The sequence below is a fragment of the Emys orbicularis genome, chromosome 11 (genome assembly GCF_028017835.1).
Source record: "Emys orbicularis isolate rEmyOrb1 chromosome 11, rEmyOrb1.hap1, whole genome shotgun sequence".
NCBI classification, from domain to species: domain Eukaryota; kingdom Metazoa; phylum Chordata; order Testudines; family Emydidae; genus Emys; species Emys orbicularis.
In genome coordinates, this window is record NC_088693.1 from 39,450,800 (window position 1) to 39,473,697 (window position 22,898).

The 22,898-nt window shown below is 40.9% G+C and overlaps 1 protein-coding gene across 1 annotated transcript in view; it reads right to left on the reverse strand.

The window, feature by feature from the left end:
• METTL8 (methyltransferase 8, tRNA N3-cytidine) overlaps positions 1–22,898 on the reverse strand; it is a 41,825-nt gene that overhangs the window by 2,306 nt on the left and 16,621 nt on the right. Inside the window, exons 3-9 of the mRNA XM_065413444.1 lie at positions 16,451–16,542; positions 11,149–11,546; positions 10,569–10,618; positions 7,083–7,146; positions 6,607–6,746; positions 2,879–2,985; positions 2,711–2,776 (exon numbers count right to left, since the gene is read on the reverse strand). Of these exons, the coding sequence (XP_065269516.1) occupies positions 2,711–2,776; positions 2,879–2,985; positions 6,607–6,746; positions 7,083–7,146; positions 10,569–10,618; positions 11,149–11,546; positions 16,451–16,542 (917 nt within the window). The remainder of the gene's footprint in view (positions 1–2,710; positions 2,777–2,878; positions 2,986–6,606; positions 6,747–7,082; positions 7,147–10,568; positions 10,619–11,148; positions 11,547–16,450; positions 16,543–22,898) is intronic.

A 22,898-nucleotide genomic window follows, 5' to 3' on the forward strand; every position in this document is an offset into this window, starting at 1 on the left:
GCTTTCTTTTCCTATCTGGACCTCTCTGTTCCTGTGTGGCTTGCTATTTAAATCCCCTCCCCCTCTTTTGTTCTGTGCTTTATGTAACTTTTCACTGCTCCTACCTCCAAGGGGTGAAGCTAAAACTGGTTTTCTAAGGATGCAGCTGCTTTTTAGAATAGCCTCTGTAGTCAAAGTGCCATCATTAACATTAAATATTCCCCAGTGTTACTCTCACATGTGTACCTGCTACAGGACCTGTCAGCAATGGTGGATCCACATACATACAGGCACTCATGACCCAGCAGTTTTTAATAACACAACTTCACCATAGCAACCAAATTTCATAAGCTGTATAAATGGAGCCAGAATTTACCACAGTAGGCACTCCCCATTTTCTGCTAAGGATTAAGAGATCCCTTGGCATGTCCCCCCACCCCCATAGCTAATATCTTAATCCCTCCTACTCACTTCCCCAGTCTCATATTACACAGATGTCAGGCCAGACCCTTGGCTCCAGCTGTACTGCACACAGTGCAGGCCAGGGAGGTACAGGCAGCATAAAACTCCCCTTTGCGTTCCCCAAATCCTTGGCTGCTGGGTGTAGGGCCAGTGCTCCTGTGCCAGGTTTTGCTCGTTGCTAGCAGCCCTAAGAGGCCAACAGTCATTCACAGAGCCATGGGTGATTCTACTCAAGCCAGAGATACCTGCCAGAGACAGTCAGGATCTGCCAGAAGTAAAGCACCAGCACATGCTCTCCAGTCCATTATCTGGCCCAGCATGTTTACTTCAAGTATAAATGATATTTCAAACATCTCTTTCACAGTAGGAAGGATCTTTAAGAAAGCATTAGAGGTGAGACTCTTCAGAGGTCTCAAAATGTAGTAAAATTCCAGTAAAACTTGAATGTCCCCAGACCCGTGGGAGGGGGAAGAGCCACATACTGAGACTGCTCTATGTATGGGTCATGGGAACACAATCAGCTCCTAAGAACCACCGTTTAGCTGCTTAATGGTATTTCTTTAAGAGATCTGATTTTAGATCTCATGCCCTTGTTAATCAGGAGCTAGCACCATGCAAGTCAGAGCTAAATCCTGTGTAAAATTGCAGATGCTATCAAAAGTAGGTCGAAGGTTGTGACCCATAAACCCCTCAGTGCCAACTGGCAAGGGAGTTACAGGAATATCCTGATAATGGTATGTACATTCTGGTTTACCAAAGAATATCATGTGAGATCTTAAACGAAAGCCAGGGTTACGCTGGTCATTAATATTGTTGTACAAGGTATGTACAAATACTATGTAAGGAGTTTTGTATGTATACTAAAAATATGTTCCTCAAGTCTGTATTAAGGCAGAGTTGACAAACAGGTTTCTGTCAGAGAAAGGATGTTTATTCACCTGTCTCTGTAGGTCTGCGTGCAAATTAAGCACTATAAGTTAACACAAAGGGAAGTCATTTACAAAGTCAGAGGGGAAATATGAAGTCAGCAGGAAGACATTGCACCTGAGAATAACCTACGGTGGGGATTGGCCAGACTCTGGAGGTACAGGCAATGAACTTTAGGGAATATAAAATGAAAGCAAGGAAGACACCCTTTATCCTACACCTAGGAAGTCATCGAGCAGTGCTATTGCATTCATGAAAATGGATCACAACCAGGCTTGGTTGAAGCACTGCAGAGGACATCTGGATGAGACAAACTTATTTAGATTGGAGATTAGCCTATTAAATTTAGTCTCTGTGGATTGTATTATGATTTTGTTTTATATAACCCATCTGTTTCCATTATACTTACTCACTACCTCTTAAATCTTGATTGCTGATGATAAACTTATTATTGTTTTCACTATAAATAAATCTCAGTGCTGTGGTGTTGTACAAGGAGATGATCCTGAGTTGAATCATTCAAGCTGGTGTGCACACTGTTCCTTGGGGACAGCAGGTCTGGTGTTACTATGGGTGTTCAGTAGATAAGGGGTTGAACACTACAGGGGAATGCTTCAAAGGGGATCAAGGACTCGTGTGCACCTATGGTTAACCTGCAAGGCAAAGTCAGGGCTGGCAGAGCCCAGAGGAGATTGTTTGGGTGGTTAACAGACTGGAGGTGTCAGGGAACTGAGAGTTAAGCACAAGCAATTCTCCCTCTCACCGGAGGCAGGGAGGTAACTAGGTGACTCATAGTCCTGGATACCCCAAGAATTATCATAAAGGTACCTAATTAGTTAAAACTGCTAATCTCCAGTAGGAAACTCCTTCCAGTATAGACCTACTTCTTGCTAAAATTGATCAACCCAGTCCTAAGAATTTAAAAAGAAGAAAATGGAAAAAATGGACTATACACTTTTTACTGGTCCCATAAAAACAATTGTGTGCTCCCTCTGCCAACTCTGTAGCTGTCATTCATTAATCTGATATAGCGACAGATATAAAGCAATGATGCTAGTGCAGAGGTAACTTATTTATAAAGGGTAAAGAGGCACTCAAACTACTGTTAAATTAAAATAGTTGAAGTATGATAACTTCAGCTTCAATGACACAGCTGAGGAAGGGAATCAAAGTCTGATGCTGGAAAAGAAAAGATCTTCCACAAAAATTAGCTTCATGTTTTTGAAAAATGGAGAGTTAAAGGGGTATGAAAATTACTTACATGGCTTTTTAAGAGGCTTTGTACCCCATGTCATCTAAAGAGACACTCAGAACTTTTCTATAAAACTGAAATTTGTTTTACCTTCTGTAAAGAAATAAACTCTGGTACCGTCTCCTCGTACATAAAAATTCTCTGACAAGCAGCGGCCTAAAAGATAAAAATTGTGAATAGAATGACTGTGCTGTCCCTTTAAAAGATATGCAAAGTGAAAAATAAATACTAAACAAACAAATGTCTCTTAGGAAATACCTTTTTTAAAACGAAGCTGAGATGTATCGTATCTTCCGTAGTCTCGAAATAACAACATCCCTCCAGGTTTCAATAATTTGGCCAGTCTACTTACAACTCCTTGCATCCTTAGAAAATAAAATGTGACACTGGTGTAACTCCAAACATTGCTTTTCTCTTGTCACTAGGTTCAACATGTTGTTTTTGAGGTCTCAGTGAGAAGGGACTGTCTTCAATCACATAAAAATGCCAGACACTAACAAACAGCTTTAGTAGGAAGAAATTTTTTTTTTTTTTTTTTACAAAGATGCAAAGGCACAAAAATGCAAAAGGAACTTTTATTAAATAATATAAAAAGGGGGGGAGAGGGAATGAGTCCTTTCCTCCTCTGTAGCAAAATATCAAGAATGGATTAAAGTAAGATTCTTGAGATCCAATCCCTCATGATCAGAGGAAGCCTGGACCTGCAGTGAGTTACAGGTAAAGCAGCAGGCAGTTGCGTGGCATACAGCTGAATGAACAGCCAGCTACCAAGGTAGGATGGGTTGGGCTACCTGCCAGGATAGGGTGAATCGGGCTGTCTCTTTTGGCAGGAAGATCAAAGACTGTGGAGCAGGAGGCAGACAAGTAGCTCTCTCTCTAATCCAGCGATTTATCTAGGTATTTATACCATACACACAACAGCGGACTACGAGTGTCTATCCTAGGGGAATAAAAGGAAGAGTTTGAGATCTGTCGATGGAGGGGAATTTGGTAGGAGAAACTTGTCTGAAGATACTGGCAGGAAGCAGAGAGGGGAAAAGTCTAGCATCCTCTGAAGCCCTGAAATTTTGGTGGATCTGGGCCTTGTCTAGCATTAATCTATCCTTACCAAAGATCACTGAACCATTTGCATTTACTGTAGGAGTAAATGTCACGCTCATGAAAAGGCTCTTTGTTCTCCTCTCTCCTTTCTTTGGCCAGTTTACCTTGATTCCCGCTTGTTATTCTGTTAGTACCACTTTAGAAGGACTCAGAGCGGTAGCCGTGTTAGTCTGTATCAGCAAAAACAACACGGAGTCCTTGTGGCACCTTAGAGACTAACAAATGTATTTGGGCACAAGCTTTCGTGGGCTAAAACCCACTTCATCAGATGCATGGAGTGAACATGCATAATATGCTTACTGTATCTTTCACTCCAAGTTTATGCCCAAATAAATTTGTTAGTCTCTAAGGTGCCACAAGGATGCCTCGTTTTTTCTTAGAAGGACTGTGTGTTCTGCAAGGCATGTGTAATCTGACAGGAGTTTAAAATTGAGCAAGCCTTAGATTAAAATGTAAAACACTCATCATTTAGGGCTCAATTGTGCCCTGGTCTTCCACAGCTGCACGGGGTAAGGTTGCCTACACCCCTGCAGGGCCACAGAAGACTCTCTCACAACACAGCTCCTGGCACGGGGTCAGGGCAGTAGCTTCATTCCTGACACTCCCCTCCATCCCACAAGCAAGTGGATAGAGAGTGTGGAAGCAATGGATCTACTCCTCCTACCAGCCAGCCAGTGGACCTGGCTGGGTGCTAAGTGGGGGAGGAGTGAGTATGCTGCACCCTGAAAAGAGCTGTTGTGAGATACATCCTCCTCTAATACAAGATATGAGCATTGAGGCACCGCACTTCCAAGGGGTGTCTCTGAGGTACAATGCCTCCTGGGCTCCTCCCCCAGCTCACACACTGGCTCATGCTTAAGGCTAACCCTAGAAGCACAATCTAGCAAGAGAGCAGAAGCCCAGTCTTGCTCCCACTGACTTTGAAGGTGCAGGATCAGGCCTTAACTAAGCAGAAAAGGAGAATTATGACCTAAGAAAAACCATTCAAAAAGAAATGAAATCCTGTGCTTAAATTCAGAAATAGAGGAAGAAACATTTAAAGGGCCTCTGTTTTATTCATACACAAAATTTGCACGTTTTTGCCCAAGCAAAAAAGGGGCAGCTGCATGTACAAACGGGCATAAGAGTTCTCAGAGCAAATAGGTGGGCACAGAATTAGAAACTCCACACATGAAAATGTGTGTTCTGTGCACTCACATGGGGATATTGACAAATTCTACACGCACATGAAGTAGGAACCCTTTGAAAATTTGGCCCAGTATAAATACCACATGGCATGGAGAAAGGTTAATGGCTTCCAAATTATCTTGTTTTTGAGAACAACATAATTTCAAAAGGGGTCTGCTAGCAGAAAAGAAGAGTGTTGCTTTAAAAGTAAAAGAACAGCAACTGTCAAAACGAGAACACAATAGCTAACAACAAAGGTGCTGAATGAGAATGTATACATCCCAGAAACTTACATTTCCCAGGCACCCAAGTGTTTTATTTAAGGCTCTGCATTATCATTCTCTTGGTGTTCCTTGTCATTTCTTATATTTCAAGCTGTTAGACAATTGTTATAAAAATCAACAAGGGTCTAGATTACAATTTTTTTATGCAACCACTTTATTTCTTGGGGATATTGTAATGAAGAAAGTATCTTTTAGTACTTAAACTTTTGGAGACTGGATTATACTGCATAGGAATCTACACACAAAAATCTGTATGCATATACACATATAAATGCCCATGTCAGCATTCATTTGGCTAATCTTGGTGGCGGGGGAGGGGAATTGTATTCTTAAGGGTCACTGGGAAAAACACTCTCCGAAATTTTGTCTGTGAGCATTTTATCATTTCTCCCATAGACAAAAGGTGTGATAAAAATATATTTTGCCTGGTATCCTCCCCACTGCATTGCTGCACTTACACAAATTTCAATCTACTGTCTGAATTGTGTTTGGAATCTGCACCCAGGCTTAGCAAAACGCTCTTCTGCACATGACTCATATGCTCATCTTTGCACAAACAGGAAGGAGAGATATGCTTTCTGGGAAAGATAGAGTTTCTGCAAAAGCTAATGATTAATAACTCAGCCATTCAGGCAAGAAAACAGTCCTCAAATGTAAAACTGACTCAGGTGAGTACTGTTCTAATGTTTGCTGAGCATGGATGGCCATATTTAATGCAGTTCTTAAAACAACACACTTACCATTACATGTGCAATATGCATTTCCTTTTGTACAATCTGGTTAAAGGAGCAGTTGAGTAGTAAGCGTGAATAATATATACCCTTTTGTATTTTTCCCCATGAGAAAGAATATTCTTTCAAAATTTGCCAGTGTTAGCTGGTTCTTTAGATATTGAGAGTTGCTTCAGTAATAAAGCTAATAGCTCCCAACCCAATATAGTGCAAATTAGATTAATTTGCCTAATCCAAACAAGCCAGGTACTCTTAAGTGATCTTCTTCATAAGAGGCCAATATGTATGCAGTTGTGTGCAACTAATGAATCGTAGCCTGGGTCTTTATCAACATGTTGTAAGTTGCTAAATCACGGATATTTGTTTTTGATCACCAAGAATAATTTCCCTCTGGGAGACTAGTAGCCTGTTTCTGAATTTGTAACTTTCTTGAAGCACTGTCACTTTTAATAGGTATATGTCTTGCAAGAAGAGGTTCATTTCATTTTGATGGTGACAGGAGACTCACTAATGAAGTAGTTTGACCAGCTTCTCTCTTAGATTCCGAAAAGGGGAAAGCGGCATTTAAAATGTCCTGCATTATACATAATGTCGCTTACTAAATAATACATTCAAGATTCATCATCTCACTTTGATATTCTTGAAAACCACTAGTGATAAAAGAGCTTTAACACATTTGCTTTGCCCTTTAGTCTTCATTTACCTGTCAGGATGAATGGCAGAGAGCACAAAGACAAGGAGAATGACATCCTGGATCTCATCTGGAAAAGGGTAGGGTAAGGAATCATCACACACATCATGAACAAAGGCAGAACACCAGGCTGAATTGTAGGACAAGTGTGACTGTAATGATACAGATTAAGAGAAACACAGAGAGAACAGTAGTAGTTAGTCAATTTACCATGACCCAAGAAACGTTTTTTCGATTATTCAGTTTTGTAAAACATTTCTCATAAAGCTGATTCTGTTCTGGGATCTTGCTCAGGGCGAGAGACAGGCCCACTGGCGGCATTCGTTCCTCTCTCTGCAGAGAAGGACTTTGTTCTTTGGAGTATTAAAAACTTCAGTTCAAAGTTGTCAAAGCCATTGTGCTCCATTTCACAAGAATGGCCTCCTTGCAGCTTTCTGAATGCAGGCTCATGGGTACACCACACTTTCTAAAGTGAAGACTTGAAATACCTTTACTAGCTCCACTGCTCCCGACGCAAAATCACAGCAGTACAGAAAGGCTCCAGGGGTATTGCTATGAACACAAAACAAACATGAATTAAAGAACTGCTATTGTACTAACCACATGCAGCTCTTTGGGGTACTCCACAGGTTTGATCAAAATCCCTTTCACTGGTCTCAGCAACATGCTTTATATTGTCCAGCACTAAGCAAACAGGCCAGAGCTATAGGAATATCTGCCAACAGTTCGTGGGGTGGGAATTGGGAGTGGGGACACCAAGCTAGGAAGAAAGTAAAGTGGAAAGCAAGAGAAGGAAGACACAACTGGATGGAGTCAGAGAGAGCCATCAAATACTTGTGACGATGCCCAGGTGCTGCATTGCATCAATATGCAATAATGGGTCACAATTTCACTCTGAAATCATTTTGTGGGTTTCTGCAACTCCACTCAGAGATTTTCTGGCACTGGCCTATGCATGTAATTTAATTAGCAACATGAAAAATATTTATTTCAGCTTCAACGGAGGAAATTACTTAACAGTTATTAACTGTTCTGAAGACGTTTGGGTTCCCAGGTGTCATTTGTGCTGGCTGTAATCAGATTATGTGGTTTTGATTGTTTCCTTCCATTACTCTGGGCCTTTTTTCATCAAAATACATGTCGGTTTCCTGTAGTGCTAGCTTCCCTTCCCCTCACATTCACTGCAAAGCCAGTTGCAAATTTTCCTCACATCAAAACATCAGATGTCAGGAACCCAGGGCAGGATTTTTTCAACTCTTCAACAATCAGTGTAAATGAGGGCGAGTGAAGCAGCAGTCCCACTAATTAAGGAACAGGATTAGCCCTCAGAAAAACCATCTCTCCTAAAGTGCTGGAGAGTTTGGAAAGGAAGTCTCATCAAAGAGAAAAATGTGTCCCTGTGCCCAGCAGATTCTGCTGTATACCCAGCTCTAAGGGGGCTGAGCAGGAGAACCCTCTTGGACCAAGAGCAGCCGATCTTGATTTCACTACTGAGCAAAACCCTCATCAGCCCTATGAATACTTAAGAGATGTATTCAGGCAACCAATGGAATTACAGGTCCAAGACTGGATGTGAGATCTTGTGGAACCTGGAACCCCTAGCATGACTGAGGGTAAGCAGCTGGGTTTTTGACTGACCTAGTCCTACTTATCCAATTGACTCACCAAGGTGTATAAACAGCTGTTCTCTTCTCACAAAGTGGGAAGCAAACTGCATGAAAAGCCTCTGTCAAACAACAGGGATAGTTCTGGTCTGGACAGTTATTTCACGGCCAGCATGTCTGGCCCCTAGGCTGAGGCGTGGCCAGGCAGCTCTGCGCGGTGTGCGCTACCCACAGGCACCGCCACCGCAGCTCTCATTGGCTGTGAACTGCGGCCAATGGGAGCTGAGGAGCCGGCACCGGGGGGCAGGAGCAGCAGTAAGCGGAGCTTCCCTGATCGCCCCTGCACCTACGGGACGGAGGGAAACGCCAGCCGCTTCCGGGAGCTGCACAGAGCCGGGGCAGGCAGGGAGACTGCCTTAGCCCCACTGCACCACCGCCCGGACTTTTAACGACCTGGTCAGCGGTGCTGACTGGAGCCACCTTTTCGACCAGGCGTTCCGGTCAAAAACCAGATGCCTGGCAACTCTAAGCACTAACTGTGTCAAATACCATCCCTTTTTATTTTTAATTTTGGATCATTAAAAAAAATTAAAAAATATTCCACAGAAAAGGGAAGGTTTTCTTTCAAGCACAGTGTGAATCTACATTGTATTACTATTCTTTTGTGCAAACAAAAGGCAATTTTACATTGCCAAATATAGTGTGAATTGTACTTAGATACAAGATGTGCCCTCCAATAGATAAGAGATGTTTCCATCAATTCAAATATGAAATCAATGCATATTCTTAACTGCAATGTATTCTTAACTGCATTCAGACTTCAGTTACACCTCTGTGTTTTAAATGCTAAATACTATGTAGTTAACGCACCTATCAGGTCACATGCAGGATTTGCATACAAACTGAGATCACTGAGTAAAATACTGATTAATAGGAGGACTCTTAATTATAACAAGTTTTGCAATACAAATAATGCTTCCTGTATAATGCACACCAGTTTGAGTTTTTCCCCATATACATACCTAATAATGTCTTTTCTCCCACACAACACTACTTTCTGTTGTTTTCATTGATAATGCGGGTTTCTCCTTTCACAATATAATCTGACGTTTAGGGGAGAAGGATTGTTTCAGGGTTAAGGCCTGGTAGTTTGGAGACTGGATTCTTTTGCTAACACTGCAACACACTTCCTGTGTGACCTTGGCACACCACTTTGGGTGTGTCTACATAGCAGCTGGGAAGGTGCTTCCCAGTGTGGGCGGGCAGACAGACACACACCAGCTCTGCTCGAGCCACAAGCAGTGTGGTGACAGCTCAGGCTACCCTCGTATGTACCCAGGGGTCTGCCGGTTTGTATTCACGCAGCTAGCCTGAGCCACTACCTGTGCCACAGTGGCCACACTGCTATTTTTACCATGCTATCTAGAGCAGAGCTAGTGTGTGTATGTCTCCCTGGGCTGGGAAGCATGCTCCCAGCTGCCCTGAATCTCTCTCTATCTGAATTCCCACATCTGTGAAATGGACACAATAGTGCTTATACCACAGGAATGCTGTGGCTAACAAATGTCTGTGAAGTGGACTGAAGTCACTAAAAAAGTGCAAATTATTAGTATAGGGCTGCAGAATAACAATTAGTGTGTTGCACACAAGTTTCAGAGATAAGAGCAGAGAAGAGTCTGTCCCTTCCCCTGATGTGTGGACATCGTTTCCAGTGAAAGCTAAGAACATGCACGGAAAGGAGAACATTCTCTCACAACACTTCCTTCTAAAGACAAAAGCTATGTGGATGGGATGGGATGGAGGGTTCAAGGGATTAAGTAATGCAACATGGAACTTTGGGTCTCTGTGTCACTAAAACTTGAGCTGCTTTAATCGAGAATATGGACCAAATTCAGAAGTGACATAAGGGGTCAAAGATAGCACTCATAACTTCTTGCCAATGTGGTAATATACACCACCATTTCTGTCACCTCTGAATTTGGAACCAGAAGTTGATACTATCTGATGGCTGTTCAGTGACCTGTATGACAAGTATTGGTGGTCTCAGGCCGGTGCCACTAGACTGGTGTAAACACCCAAACTAACACACGCGACAGACACTTTTGTTAGCAGTTGGCATGAATGAGCCTGAAGACTGACCTACCGCCTCAACACCAGATGTTTTCCCTTCTAAATCAAAGCCGAATAACTGGCTCAGCACCATGGGGAACAACTTGCATGGCTACTGCCACATTGTCCCTGTTCTGTGGGTAACTAGAAGACGCTGGTGTCTAGGACTGTCAATCCAGCATTTCTCACAGCATAAGACTAGCTTAAAACTTTTGTTTCATTCATGTTGGGCATGTATTTGGGGGGACTGACACTGCTTACCATATAACTTTCAAAATAGGAAAAGCACTGTTTCCAGCACCACAATCAACCTGGAATTAAAGCAGAAACAAAAATTTAACTAAACCATCAAATAACGCCTGTATCTCAGGGTTTTAGTCACAAATTAACTGAAACCATTACAGAGGTTAAAGAAGCAAAAAAGGGGTAAATGGCTTTATTGCTCCTTACACCACAACTCTCAGAAGCACTGACTCTTCCGCTATACTTATGGACCAGGATCAGGTCCTATACTTTTTCCCAGGGGCAACTTCACAGGAAACTGTAGTTTTCTTGTACAATTTTGCTATTTTGTCTCACAGCATTGGTTTAGACAGAGCAAAATATTTTAAACTGGGATTTTCAGATAGGCCTAAGGGAATTAGAAGTACAACTCCCAATGACTTTCAATGGGAACTGGGCATCTAATTTTCTTAAATCCCTCTGAAAATTTCAGGAACAAGGCAAAAGTAGTGTTGTGAACTCTGAATAGTTGTTGCCTTGATAAATATTAAGCAACCGTTATATTTGAAGCCATCATTTGGAGTTGTAAATTATGTGTTGAATATCTGCAGTAAAATACCTCTAGCATTCTGTAAGTAGCACCACTGCCAGGGAAGGATTCTTGCTTCACAGGTTCTTGTTCACAGTTCTTAACATGTTTGTTGTCAGTAACAGGTTCTGCTTGGTTTTTGTTGTATGAGTGTCCTTCCACAGAAGTTAAGCCATCCACCAAATTGTTCTGGCAATAATCTTTGCCTTCTTCAAACATTCCAGGAAAGCCCACATTTGTGCAACTGTTTGTAGCATTCAGTTTTACAGGATAAGAAGATTTTTCCTCTTTATTCATCTGATTTTTCCTTCCTTTTGGAAGAATTTCTGGAAACTCCAGAAACAGCCAATTACGATCCTTGAAAAAGTTATTCTTATGAGTGTTGTAAAATTCATTCCAGTATTTACTAGCTTCTCTTTCATATTTGTCTGGAATTAAAAAAATGGGCACTTAATTGTCATCATAAAACAATATGACATTTAAAAATGAAACTAGATAATAGCAGAGATAAAGGTTAAGAAATTTGATGCTCTCCACATGGTGTTGTTTAAATCAAATATCAAGTCTTATGGCCCAGTCCTTTCACCTGTGTTCAAGGAAAACTACTACTGCATTTAAAAAGGATTTTACCTGCATAAAGACTATAAGAACAGGCTTTCTACATCTTTCATTCTGTTTTTGTTCAGTCATGCACAAGGAAAATGTCACCAAAATGCACAATAACCTGCTTACCTAAGTTTTATTTCATATAAACCAACTCTTAATACTTCCATTTTTATAAATAAGCGATAGATTTAATTTATATTAACTAACTATAGGGAAAGATTTATGAGCCTCTAGAAATGGGTTTGCAAAATCCATGTGTACAGCTATATTGCAGACAAAGTTATTACATGCAAAATTACCAAGCAAATATTAGAACATTAGGATAAAATATTAGTTAGGAGGCCAAAAATAAATATCCCTGGTGTAAGCTGATGCAACTGCACTAAATTTGGTCCCATGGTTCTAATATTGTCCCATCCAAAAATCCATAAGCAATATTATAAAAGAATCTAAATACCTATGGATGTGTAATACGCAAATTTGCAAACCTGCTTTCATTTACTGTAACAGCTCACGTACACCTATACACACATACAAACACATGCACCTGTACATTGTTCAGGAAATAATAAAGCCATAAGCCAAATTATAAAAGCAATGCATCATTTTAGTTAAGCTTTCTCTGCTCTTTCCCCTAAATTAAGGGACATGAAATTGAAATTAATACTCTATCATGACTTATGAATTTATATGAACAACTGCAAATGTTTTGCTAACTGCAGTTCTCTCTCTAAATATATGCTATTAGAAATCCACTCCTTCAGAGCCATATTCACTGATCGGTGTTATTGCATGTGGCCAATAGCAGCCCATACTCTTTTAACCATACTACTGATGTGCTATAGAAAATTATAACATGTGCAGGGGTAACAGGAGTGCTTGTTTACTTTGCAAACCCTTTAAAGAGATCTGATAAAAACTGGCCCTTTGTGCTCATGAATTCTGATTTCTCAGTCAATTTATTTAATATCTAGTACATGATTTAACAACTATTCCATACAATATATACTGTGACAGACCCAGACCAGTGCGGTACAGGAGTCTGGTAGAGGGCAAATATACTGGTCACTGGATGAGTAGTTTTCTGTTCCCTGAGTGACCAGAGCAGGGGCTGCACTAGAGTAATCAGGAACCTGCTAGAACCAGTTAAGGCAGGCAGGCTAATTAGGACACCTGGAGCCAATTAAGAAGAAGCTGCTAGAATCAATTAAGGCAGGCTAATCAGAGCACCTGGGTTTTAAAAAGGAGCTCACTTCAGTTTGTGGTGTGAGTGTGAGGAGCTGGGAGCAAGAGGCGCAAGGAGCTGAGAGTGAGAAGGTGTGCTGCTGGAGGAGTGAGGAGCACAAGCGTTATCAGACACCAGGAGGAAGGTGTTTGGAGGAGGCCATGGGGAAGTAGCCCAGGGAGTTGTAGTTGTCATGCAGCTGTTACAGGAGGCACTATAGACAGCTGCAGTCCACAGGGCCCTGGGCTGGAACCCGGAGTAGAAGGTGTGCCCGGGTCCCCCCAAACCTCCCAATTGACCTGGACTGTGGGTTCTTCTAGAGGGGAAGGTCTCTGGGCTGTTCCCCAACCCACATGGTGAATCTCTGAGGCAAGAAAATCCGCCAATAAGCGCAGGACCCACCAAGATAGAGGAGGAACTTTGTCACAATACATACAGGGCCACTAGTTCTATACCACATTTCTCCTGTCATTTTCCTTTGTATCTTAAAACAAAATTGCCTACAATCACTCCAATTTTTCAAAGTTAAATAAAGCTGAGAACAGCCATTAGAGATGTTTGGATTAGGAGAGGTAGTGAGACGTGCCAATGGGGTGACAGAATACCGTGTAGTAGAGATCTGCATAATTCTTTATTAAAGGGCAAGACCCAGTCATGCTCAGTAATGGTGCAGAGTTGTTTTACACTGCAAGTACAGAGTTAACTGAGGTAATACATACTGGATTTCAAAAGTCTGTCGCACTTGTATAGATACTTGATGATAAAAATGCAAAACCAAGCCTCCTTCTCAAAAGAGTCTTAAATTACTTTCATCTCTTTGTTAGATTCACAATTTTTCCTAAATGTCTGATCAAAACACAATTAAAAAACCTTGCATTTAACTTCCCTATATGATTTCTAGATTTGATAGCTTGTTTAATACAGGAGCACAATGCTTAAAATTAAAGCCTTTAAAATTCAGGTTCAGTAGTAACACTAGTTTGTTGGGCAGTCTTTTTTTTTTTTTTTTTTTTTTTTTAACATCCATCTTTCACTGCATTGTGTTATTGTCAATTAGTTTTCCTATCAATATGACAGAACCCATCATTATTAAATTAACTCATTTAACAATTTCTTTATAAATTGATCGGAAAAGCATGCATTACTCATCAAATTCAACCTACAATGCTCCTGCGCGACTGTCTCTCTTTGTGGTTCAGGCACAGAGACAGGTAATGCAGTTTCCAATGTAATTGAATTATTAACTTTCCTTTCTTAATCTCTGAAAATTTCATAAGTAAGACATGTCAGTCAGCCTAGCTCCTGGATCATGGTTTTTATTCGCTTCTGTTTATTTTATTAAGCTGCCCAATTGTAGCACTTTCCAAAACCTGGGAAGGCACACAGCTCAGTGGTGCACTGAGCTTCTGAAACTAGGATCCTGCAGAAATTGGTTACTTTGCCTCATTTTTTAATGGACTCTTTTGTGCAGTTGCTCTGCCACAGCCTGTAGCCCTTCTTGAGAAGAAGCTGAACATGCTAATAAGCAAACCAAATGCTCCAAAGTGGTATCATCAGTCCATTCAGTTTTGCATTTCCTGGTTGTACTGAGGCTTGTCACAGCTATTTTATTTTAGTGATATTACAGTATTGTGGGAAACTCATTTTTTCCCCCTTACTGCAGTGTCCAAGGCACCAAAAGACCTGCTCATTAGCTTCAGTCTAGTTCATTGTTAATATAAATAGGCCAAAATGTGATCCCACTTGCAGAACCAAGCTGGAGTTTTTGGAAAAATATTACTGGCAATGCTCGTCTAATTCAAGTTTTAAACAGAGCGACATTCATAGAAAATGTCCTTGGATTCTTACATTTCTTGGCAATAAGCAAATGCACGCTCATTTTATTTCTAGCAAGTGCAAACTAAATTATAATTGACTTTAGATGATAAGTAAGAATGTCACATCAACCACATGTATACACAGTTAAGTTTTCAACCAGGGGCTCATTTTCAACGGTTTTCAATAAATAGATGAAAATATTAAATGTGAAGTTTAAAAGATAAACATTATCTTTGTGGATTTAGATAAAGAATGAGAGAATGGAGAGAATGTAAAAGAGCAGGATGACAGGAAGGCCCTAGAATAGAGACATTTTTCAGTCTGGTGTGCAGACAATCACTCCCATTAACCATGATGGGAAAGCATGCCCTATTCTCAAGGTATTATGCGACAAAGAAATAAGTGTCAGAAAAAAAGCCTCAATCACAAGGTATTAAAAGCGATGAAGAGCACATTACAGAAGTAGTATTCATGGGTAATTCAAACACACTCCAATATAATGACACAGTCTAGTTTGACAAAGTTCAAGACCTGCAACCCCCATTGTTACCTTAATGCACACAAAAATAACTGTTTTCAGAATATCCTTCTAATAATAGAAAGATTATTGGCCTCCAAGATTAATGCAGCGATAGATTTAATGCCCCAGTTCTGGGAATGTACAAAAACCAAACAGAACACACACAGGATTCTGGATTTCTTGTACATGGAGACCTCCCTCCAATTGCCCCAATCAACACTATCCATTTCGCCAGGTACTGCAATAATCTATATTGCTGATTTTTTCATCAAAATATGCAGTGTAATCTGCCTTACTCTCCTCCTGCATGCCAATGGTTCAGAAACTCTGTGGTATGTGCATGTGTGCAGAGGAATGCTAGTTTTCAATTATGGGTAACAGGATCATTCGGGATATGAATTCAGTGAGATCCAACTGTGAGTAGAAATTCCACTATGATGATACCACCAGTGTGTATGTGTCACACTCTTTGCTTACTTCCTTAAGAAGATATTCTACAGACAGGGCAAAGCCCTGAACATTTTAATTCCTTTACTCCCCTAATTCACCATCCTTCTGAAAGAGGGAATATATAGCCAGCCAAGGAAACCCCTTAGTTCACAGGAGTCACCTTTGAATGATATGAGAAAACACCTTCTGCCCAGCACAATGTCTCTAAAGCATTTCTAGCTCAAGCTGCCTACGGCATAAAGCTGGGACCAGAAATCCATCTCAGATCTCCTGAGAGACAGCACTATGCACATCCACTAGCCCACTAAGCTGATCTGCAACCAAATTAAAAAGCAAATGTGAAAATTTTACATGAGAACTTTAGATTTCATCACCCCCAATGATTGCAAATTCACTCCCTTTCCCTATGGTGACAGCATAAGCAACAATGGGGGCTTTAATTTGAAGCATTGTAAAGGTTAGGATTCACAACTCTGGAAATCGCAATTTGCAGATTTCATCATATTAGGCTGAGACCTGTTGCCCTGGAGAAAGGGAAAATACTTAAGGATAATTGAATAGCTAGGTAAAGGTGAATGCTTTTGGACAAGTTTGTCGTGGTTAATAAGACAAAGGTAAATGAGCAAAAAGTGGATTTAATCAAGGAAAAAATATAAATAAAAAAAGAGCATTCTGGGAGCATTAGAACTTCTTAGGAATTATGGGTCCATTACCTTGATCTTCTGGTTGAACCCGCACAAGCGAGTTCTCTGTTGCTTTTTCTCTGGCCCTTTCTTCTTCCTCTTGTGACCACTGCATGTGGTCCCTGCAAAAAGACAGTTGCAGAACATGTTTTTAATATGATTTCTCCATAGCCTTTTGGGGGGACTGCTCGCAAATTAACTACATTGTATGTTCCAGTGTCATATAAATACATTCTGGTGCAAGATAATTCTTTCAGCTGGTCCTGATGCAATCTGGAGCTCCTACAGTTCTTATGTTTAGTTCTTTTGCTTTGTTCTGAGTTCCAGCAGCCTCTGTGCTGACAGCTAATATAATGTCCTCTCCTAACTGTACACCCTATTGAATGACTCTGTGGCATGTTGTCTTTTTGTTGCTCTCTCTGTGAGACTTTCTGTAGCTATCCCTTTGCTCGATGATTTATTCTCACATTGGCAATGGTAGAAATTGTAGTGCTGCTTTCTTTATATTTTTGTAATTTAAAAAAAGGCTCTCTTGCTAGCTTGCATTTATCTATGTTGTCTTGTTCTTGTATAAAGTTGATTCATTATGTTGGAGCGACATATTGTATATTACATTCCAACAAAAACAATGTGTCACCTTAACTTTTCCTCCGTGAGTTTATAGTTATACAGTTTGGTATCCTGGTGAGCTGAAGTATGTCCTATAGAACTGTACTTTTTAGAAACAACAATTTAATACAAGAATATATTCATTGGGTTGGTGAAAGACGTTTGCAATTTCAGTGTATACTTATTGATTACAAAAACATAGATACAGCATCCAAAAGGATGGTGCTATAAAGCAATTAATAGCCAAGCATGAATAACCAGACAGGAATAAAGATTCAGATCTCCTGGCCAATTAATAACTTGCAAATGTCAACCAGACTAGAGTTAATGAATACTGGAGCCAATGCCCTACCATCGCCCTAGGTCTCCAAAACACACTTTGATTTTTTGCAATGCGAGCAAATTCCCAGGAATGACGCAGGTTCAAACCTGGGAGTTTGTAGGCGTTAAAAAAAATCTAAGCTTTTGTGTGTTACAGATAATGATTAATCACTAGTGACATAAATCTCAACCAGAAGAATGATTAAACACAGACTTCCAACTAAAATGAGGCAAAATAATTAGCATTTTGTTTTCATCCCTGGGTTTAGCATGCACCTTGCAAGTTAATTCTGTTTATATGCATTTATTTCGCATGTCACGTTAGATGCATACTTGACTGAGTCTAGGGAGATCTATTAGCACAGATTCTGATCCAAAGAATCCACGTGTTACTAATGTTTATCATGTGGAGGACCAAAGATCATCTAGGTAGGAAACTAGTCGCTGCTGAGACAGGGAACACATTTCTATCCAGAAATTCTTACAGCCTATATGGAAGAAGGAAGAGCAATCAGTTTCTGAAAAAAGGCGAGCTATGCTGCAATACTTTGTGGTTCCAGAACGCATTGTGTAAAATGGTCCACCCTGATCATTTAACAGATTCATGTCATACCTTAAATGGACCAAAATAAGGACCTGACCCTGACAAGTGCTGAACTCTGGCAATTCCTATTCACTCTAATGTAGCTCTCAGATCAGGCCCTAAGGACCTGCTAAACTCCCATTTACTTCAGCATAAACAGGATTGGGATTTAACTTGTTTACTTTAACTCCTTTCTAAGACTGTTTTCAAACTGTAAGCTTTTGGGGGGGAAATCTTCATCTTCCTCTCTGTTTGGAAAGTACCTCATTTTGGGTACTGCCACAATATAAATAATCATCTCAAATACAGTAACTCCTCACTTAACGTAGTTATGTTCCTGAAAAATACAACTTTATGCAAAACTATGTTAAGCGAATCCAATTTCCCCATAAGAATTAATGTAAATGGGGGGGGGGGGTTAGGTTCCAGGGAATTTTTTTTCGCCAGACAAAAGACATTATATACATATACAGTATAAGTTTTAAACAATTTTAAACAAACAGTTTAAAATTGTACACAGCAATGAATGATTGTGAAGCTTGGTTGAGGTGGTGGAGTAAGAGGGTGGAATATTTCCCAGGGAATGCCTTGCTGCTAAATGATCAACTAGCACTCAGCTGAGCCCTCAAGGGTTAATACACTGTTGTTAATGTAGCCTCACACTCTACAAGGCAGCATGGACTGAGGCAGGAGGGAGGAAACACAACAGACGCATGGCAGTAGCTGCAAACACTTCTCTGCAAAAACTGAACATGATGATGAGCTCATGCTATCCAGCTGGAATGCACCACTCCCTCCTGACAGCACATGCACAGCTGCAGAGGTGCTGACTTTCCAAAGTGCTGAGGGGTGCATGCATGAGTGAGAGAGAGAAACGTGCATTACCCCTTTAAGTACGCTGACTCCACTTAAAGTATGTTGCCCTTTTAAGCAGATCAGCCAGTTCAGACAGGAAGCAACAGCTTCCAGCAAGCTCCCTCCGTTCTGTTCCTGAGCCCTGTCCCCCTCCTCCGCTTTGTGGAGAGGGAGTCTGGAGCAGGGGGACATCCTGATATCAGCACTCCTATCCCCCCATTCCCCAGCAAGCAAGAAGCTCCAGGGAGCAGCTCCAAGGCAGAGGGCAGGTCAGGAGAAGCATGGCAGTGGTGCGAGGGCCACCTGAATTGCTGCTGGGCAGCTGCCAAGCCACATACCTTACAGGGAATTTAGGGGAGCTGATGGGGGGCAGGGGCTGCTGGCCCCCCCCGGTTCTAATCCCCACAAGGAGGGGCTGCTCTTCCAGAGAATCCTGCAAGCAGTGGACAAAGCAGGCAGCTGCCAATTGACGTTATAAGGGAGCATTGCGCAACTTTAAACGAGCTTGTTCCCTAATAGATCAGCAATGTAACAATGAAACAACGTAACCAGGACAATGTTAAGTGAGGAGTTACTGTACACACTAGCAATAAAGGTTAATTTTATTTTAGCTTGCACATTAAACTTGAACAGGGCCAAGTTCTTCTGCTTTAAAATGCACTGGACACAATCTTTGAGCATATTACTAACGAAGCTACATTTATTTTCAAACAAGGCCAAGTATCATTCAAGACTCCCCCCAGCTAAGTTATTCCAGAAATCAGCAGTTTCAGACATGTTTTTCACAATAGAAAAGAAAATTCTTACATTATGAAGAAGGGGACATGTGAGCTGAAATGAGGAGCAGGGGAAAGGAATATGTCAGGCCAATTCCTGAATGTGAAACATAGAAACTAAAAAAATATAAAAAGCCTTCTGACAGTTAAACAGCATGTTCACATGGGATATGGCAAACAGACACTGATGCAGGCAGCATTACATAGGGAGGTCTCCACATAAAGATGATCAGAGGCTAAGATGTGGACAAGCCTGCTGTCATTAACAGTTATACATTTTTTCTCTCTCTCAGCTGCATGCTTGCTTTAACAAATATTTGTCATGGGCAAAGCAAGGAAAATCCCACCCATGTCTGATTTTGCTGCGTTTCTCTTAGAGTCAATGATGTAATAGAGCACGTTCCACACCCATTTGCAAAATGTGATGTCCTCATGCCACAGTTTGGACACTGAGGTTTAGGACTGATGGTAGGTAAAGATATAGAGTGTGACCCTTACTCTATGGCATCAATGTGAACTATGGAGGACAGGAAAAGCAAGTATCAGAACAATGGAATAGGTGACATCCTGGAACATCAGTACAGTTTTACTGTTCTGAGGTAATTCTCCCATGCTCTCATAAAGCCAGATATTTCCTATGCACTAAGGACTAAATTCTGCTCTCAATGACATGGGTCTAACTTATAGTGACTGCAGCAGGAGTTATACATATGTAACCGAGAACAAAATTTGGTATTAAGTGTAAATAGAAACTTTGTCTTACAAGCAACGAATAATGTTTGCAGTCCCCTAATAAAATGGAAGACAAGAATCCCTCTGCTGACATTAACTGAAATCAGTGCTCAAACATGCACTGGCTGCTCAATTCCCAACCATACACGGGCATCTCGTTCTGTGTTTTGAGGGTTTTTTTTTTTTTTTTTTAAATAAATTTAATTCAGCCAGTTTGCCCAATCTGCTGTTCACAAGATGCAGAGGAAGATAAGAGATGCACATGTGATATGTAATAACTAAAAAATCAAATCTGGAGTCCTGAAGAAAGCCAGCCCGTCAGCCATGTGTATCACAGAGGGGAAAGGAAACTCCAGAACTCTGGTGGCTCTTAAAAGACGAGAAAGTCTTGACAACCTGCCTTGTTCATTCTCTAATAGTTAACATAAAAAACAGCATTCCCTGCCTATCCCATGGGAAATCAGTTTACACAGGGATGTGCCTCATGCTATGCTAATGTGCTTTAGGTATCATGGAGGCCTGAAGTTTTCATTCTTAATTAATGACTTGCTGCTTTTGCTCCAATGATATTTTCATTAAGCTGAATGAAAGACTCTTGGCTTTTCCCTAAAAGTCTGTATAAGATGGGTGACATGTCTCACACACAGTAGCAGGACTAGAGCTTGGATGCTTTAAAGGAGACTGCTTGTCCTTTCATACAGGCCAACTAGAACTATGATAAAGCTTACATAAATACTTTAAACACTTCTTTCAATAGTGCTCTCTAAAGGGACCCTAAGAGCTCTCCATCTCAGCTCCATCAGGATAGTATTCACTTGAGTATGTCTGATGTAAGATCAGGCAATTCTATCTTCAGTTTATTACCCACTTTCCACTAACTTTCCTATTAACGGGGAAAAAAACTGCCCCACATCTCCACACATGAAAACCCAGCAGATTACTGGCCTGAACAGAGGTTATAAATGGAAGCAGACATTTTCTGCATTGTTTTGCATAATTAGTCACTTCTTTAAATGATGAAAGATCATGCAACAAGTATCTAGAGAAATATACCAATATACTGAAGGCAACACGAAAGGATACAGGACCACTTTAAGCAAAGCCCCACCCAAATATCTGCCAGCACTGCCAATAAATCCTACATGGGTTTAATTGGGAAATCAGGGTTACCTGTTAAATAATAGGACTACATAATTAATAGTACACCACCACCACATTAACCAGGAGAGAGAAAATTCTGCAAACCAGCACATTATTTAATGAGCTTCTTAGTATACATCTTAGAGGAAGAAGCTGCATAGCTCTCTTATGAATATGCATGTAACTAAAAACAAAGCTTGGACTGGCCCTTTTTGTGTTTAGCTCTCTTGGTCTTGCTTTAAAACATTTGCCCCCATCCACTGCAACAGTTATAGGCTTGAAACATGCTCAAAATAGTAATATACAAAGAAAGGCCCAGTTTAAACCTTTCCCTCTATATTATATAATCATGATTGTGGTGATATTTCTATCCTGAGTTACAATACTGTGACCCTGCTGTCTTTTATGTTGTTGACCTATTTTATCTGCTTTTTTATTGTCAAAATTCTACTAAAAGATGGTTTGAAAAGATTTTGATCATACCTACCTGTTGGACAAATAAAAGAGACTATTAAAAGATCCAGTAACTTGCAAACCTTATTCAGGACCATGGGAATTATCATGGTGGATCAGACCTGAGGTCCATCTACACAGTATCCTGTTTGTGACAGTGACTGGTATCAGGTGATTCAGAGGAAGGTGAGAGAACCCTGCAGTAGGTAGAGACAGGACAATCTGTCCCCACATTAGCTCTCATCCTGATCTCTAAGACAATGCCTACACAGCCTGTGGAAGCACGCCTCCCAGCCTGGGTTGACAGATTTGGCTAGTGAGGCTCATTCCAGCACTCTAAAAATAGCTGAGTAGACAGCACTCTGAAGTTGCAGCTGGGGCTGGAGCTCAGGCTCTGAGGCTTAGGAAGGGGACTGGGCTTCAGACCGCCATCTCAAGCCCAAGCTGCAACTCCAAAGCATGTCTACACAGCTATTTTCAGAGTGCTAGTAGGAGCCTCGCTAACCCTAGTCTGTAGACCTGGGCTGGGAGGCTCACTTCTGAGGGATGTGTAGATCTACCCTAATACTTAAGAGACTGGCTTAAATTCTAAAGCATGAGGTGGAATACCCCTTCCATGTTCCCTGTCCAATCCTTTTTTGTTTCTTATTAAGGCTCAACAACTTCCTGACACACTGACTTCCAGTTTACATACACATAGTTTTTCACACAATTTCCACCCTTTTTATTTCAAGGGATGTCCCCATGTTCTTGTGTTATGAAATGGGGGAATAGAAGGTCCAGATCTCCCTTCTCTAGATCACTCATTATTTTCTATATTTTTATATCACCTCTTATTTATCTGTACCTTAAGGTAAACAACCCCAACCTCTTCAATCTCTCTTCATAGAGATAATTTGCATTAATTGACAGTGAATTTCATTGGCCACTGTGTCGTCTATTCATCTAGCTTGTTTAGGGCTCTCTAAAGTTCCTCACAGTACTCTCTGGTCCTGACTACCTAAATAAC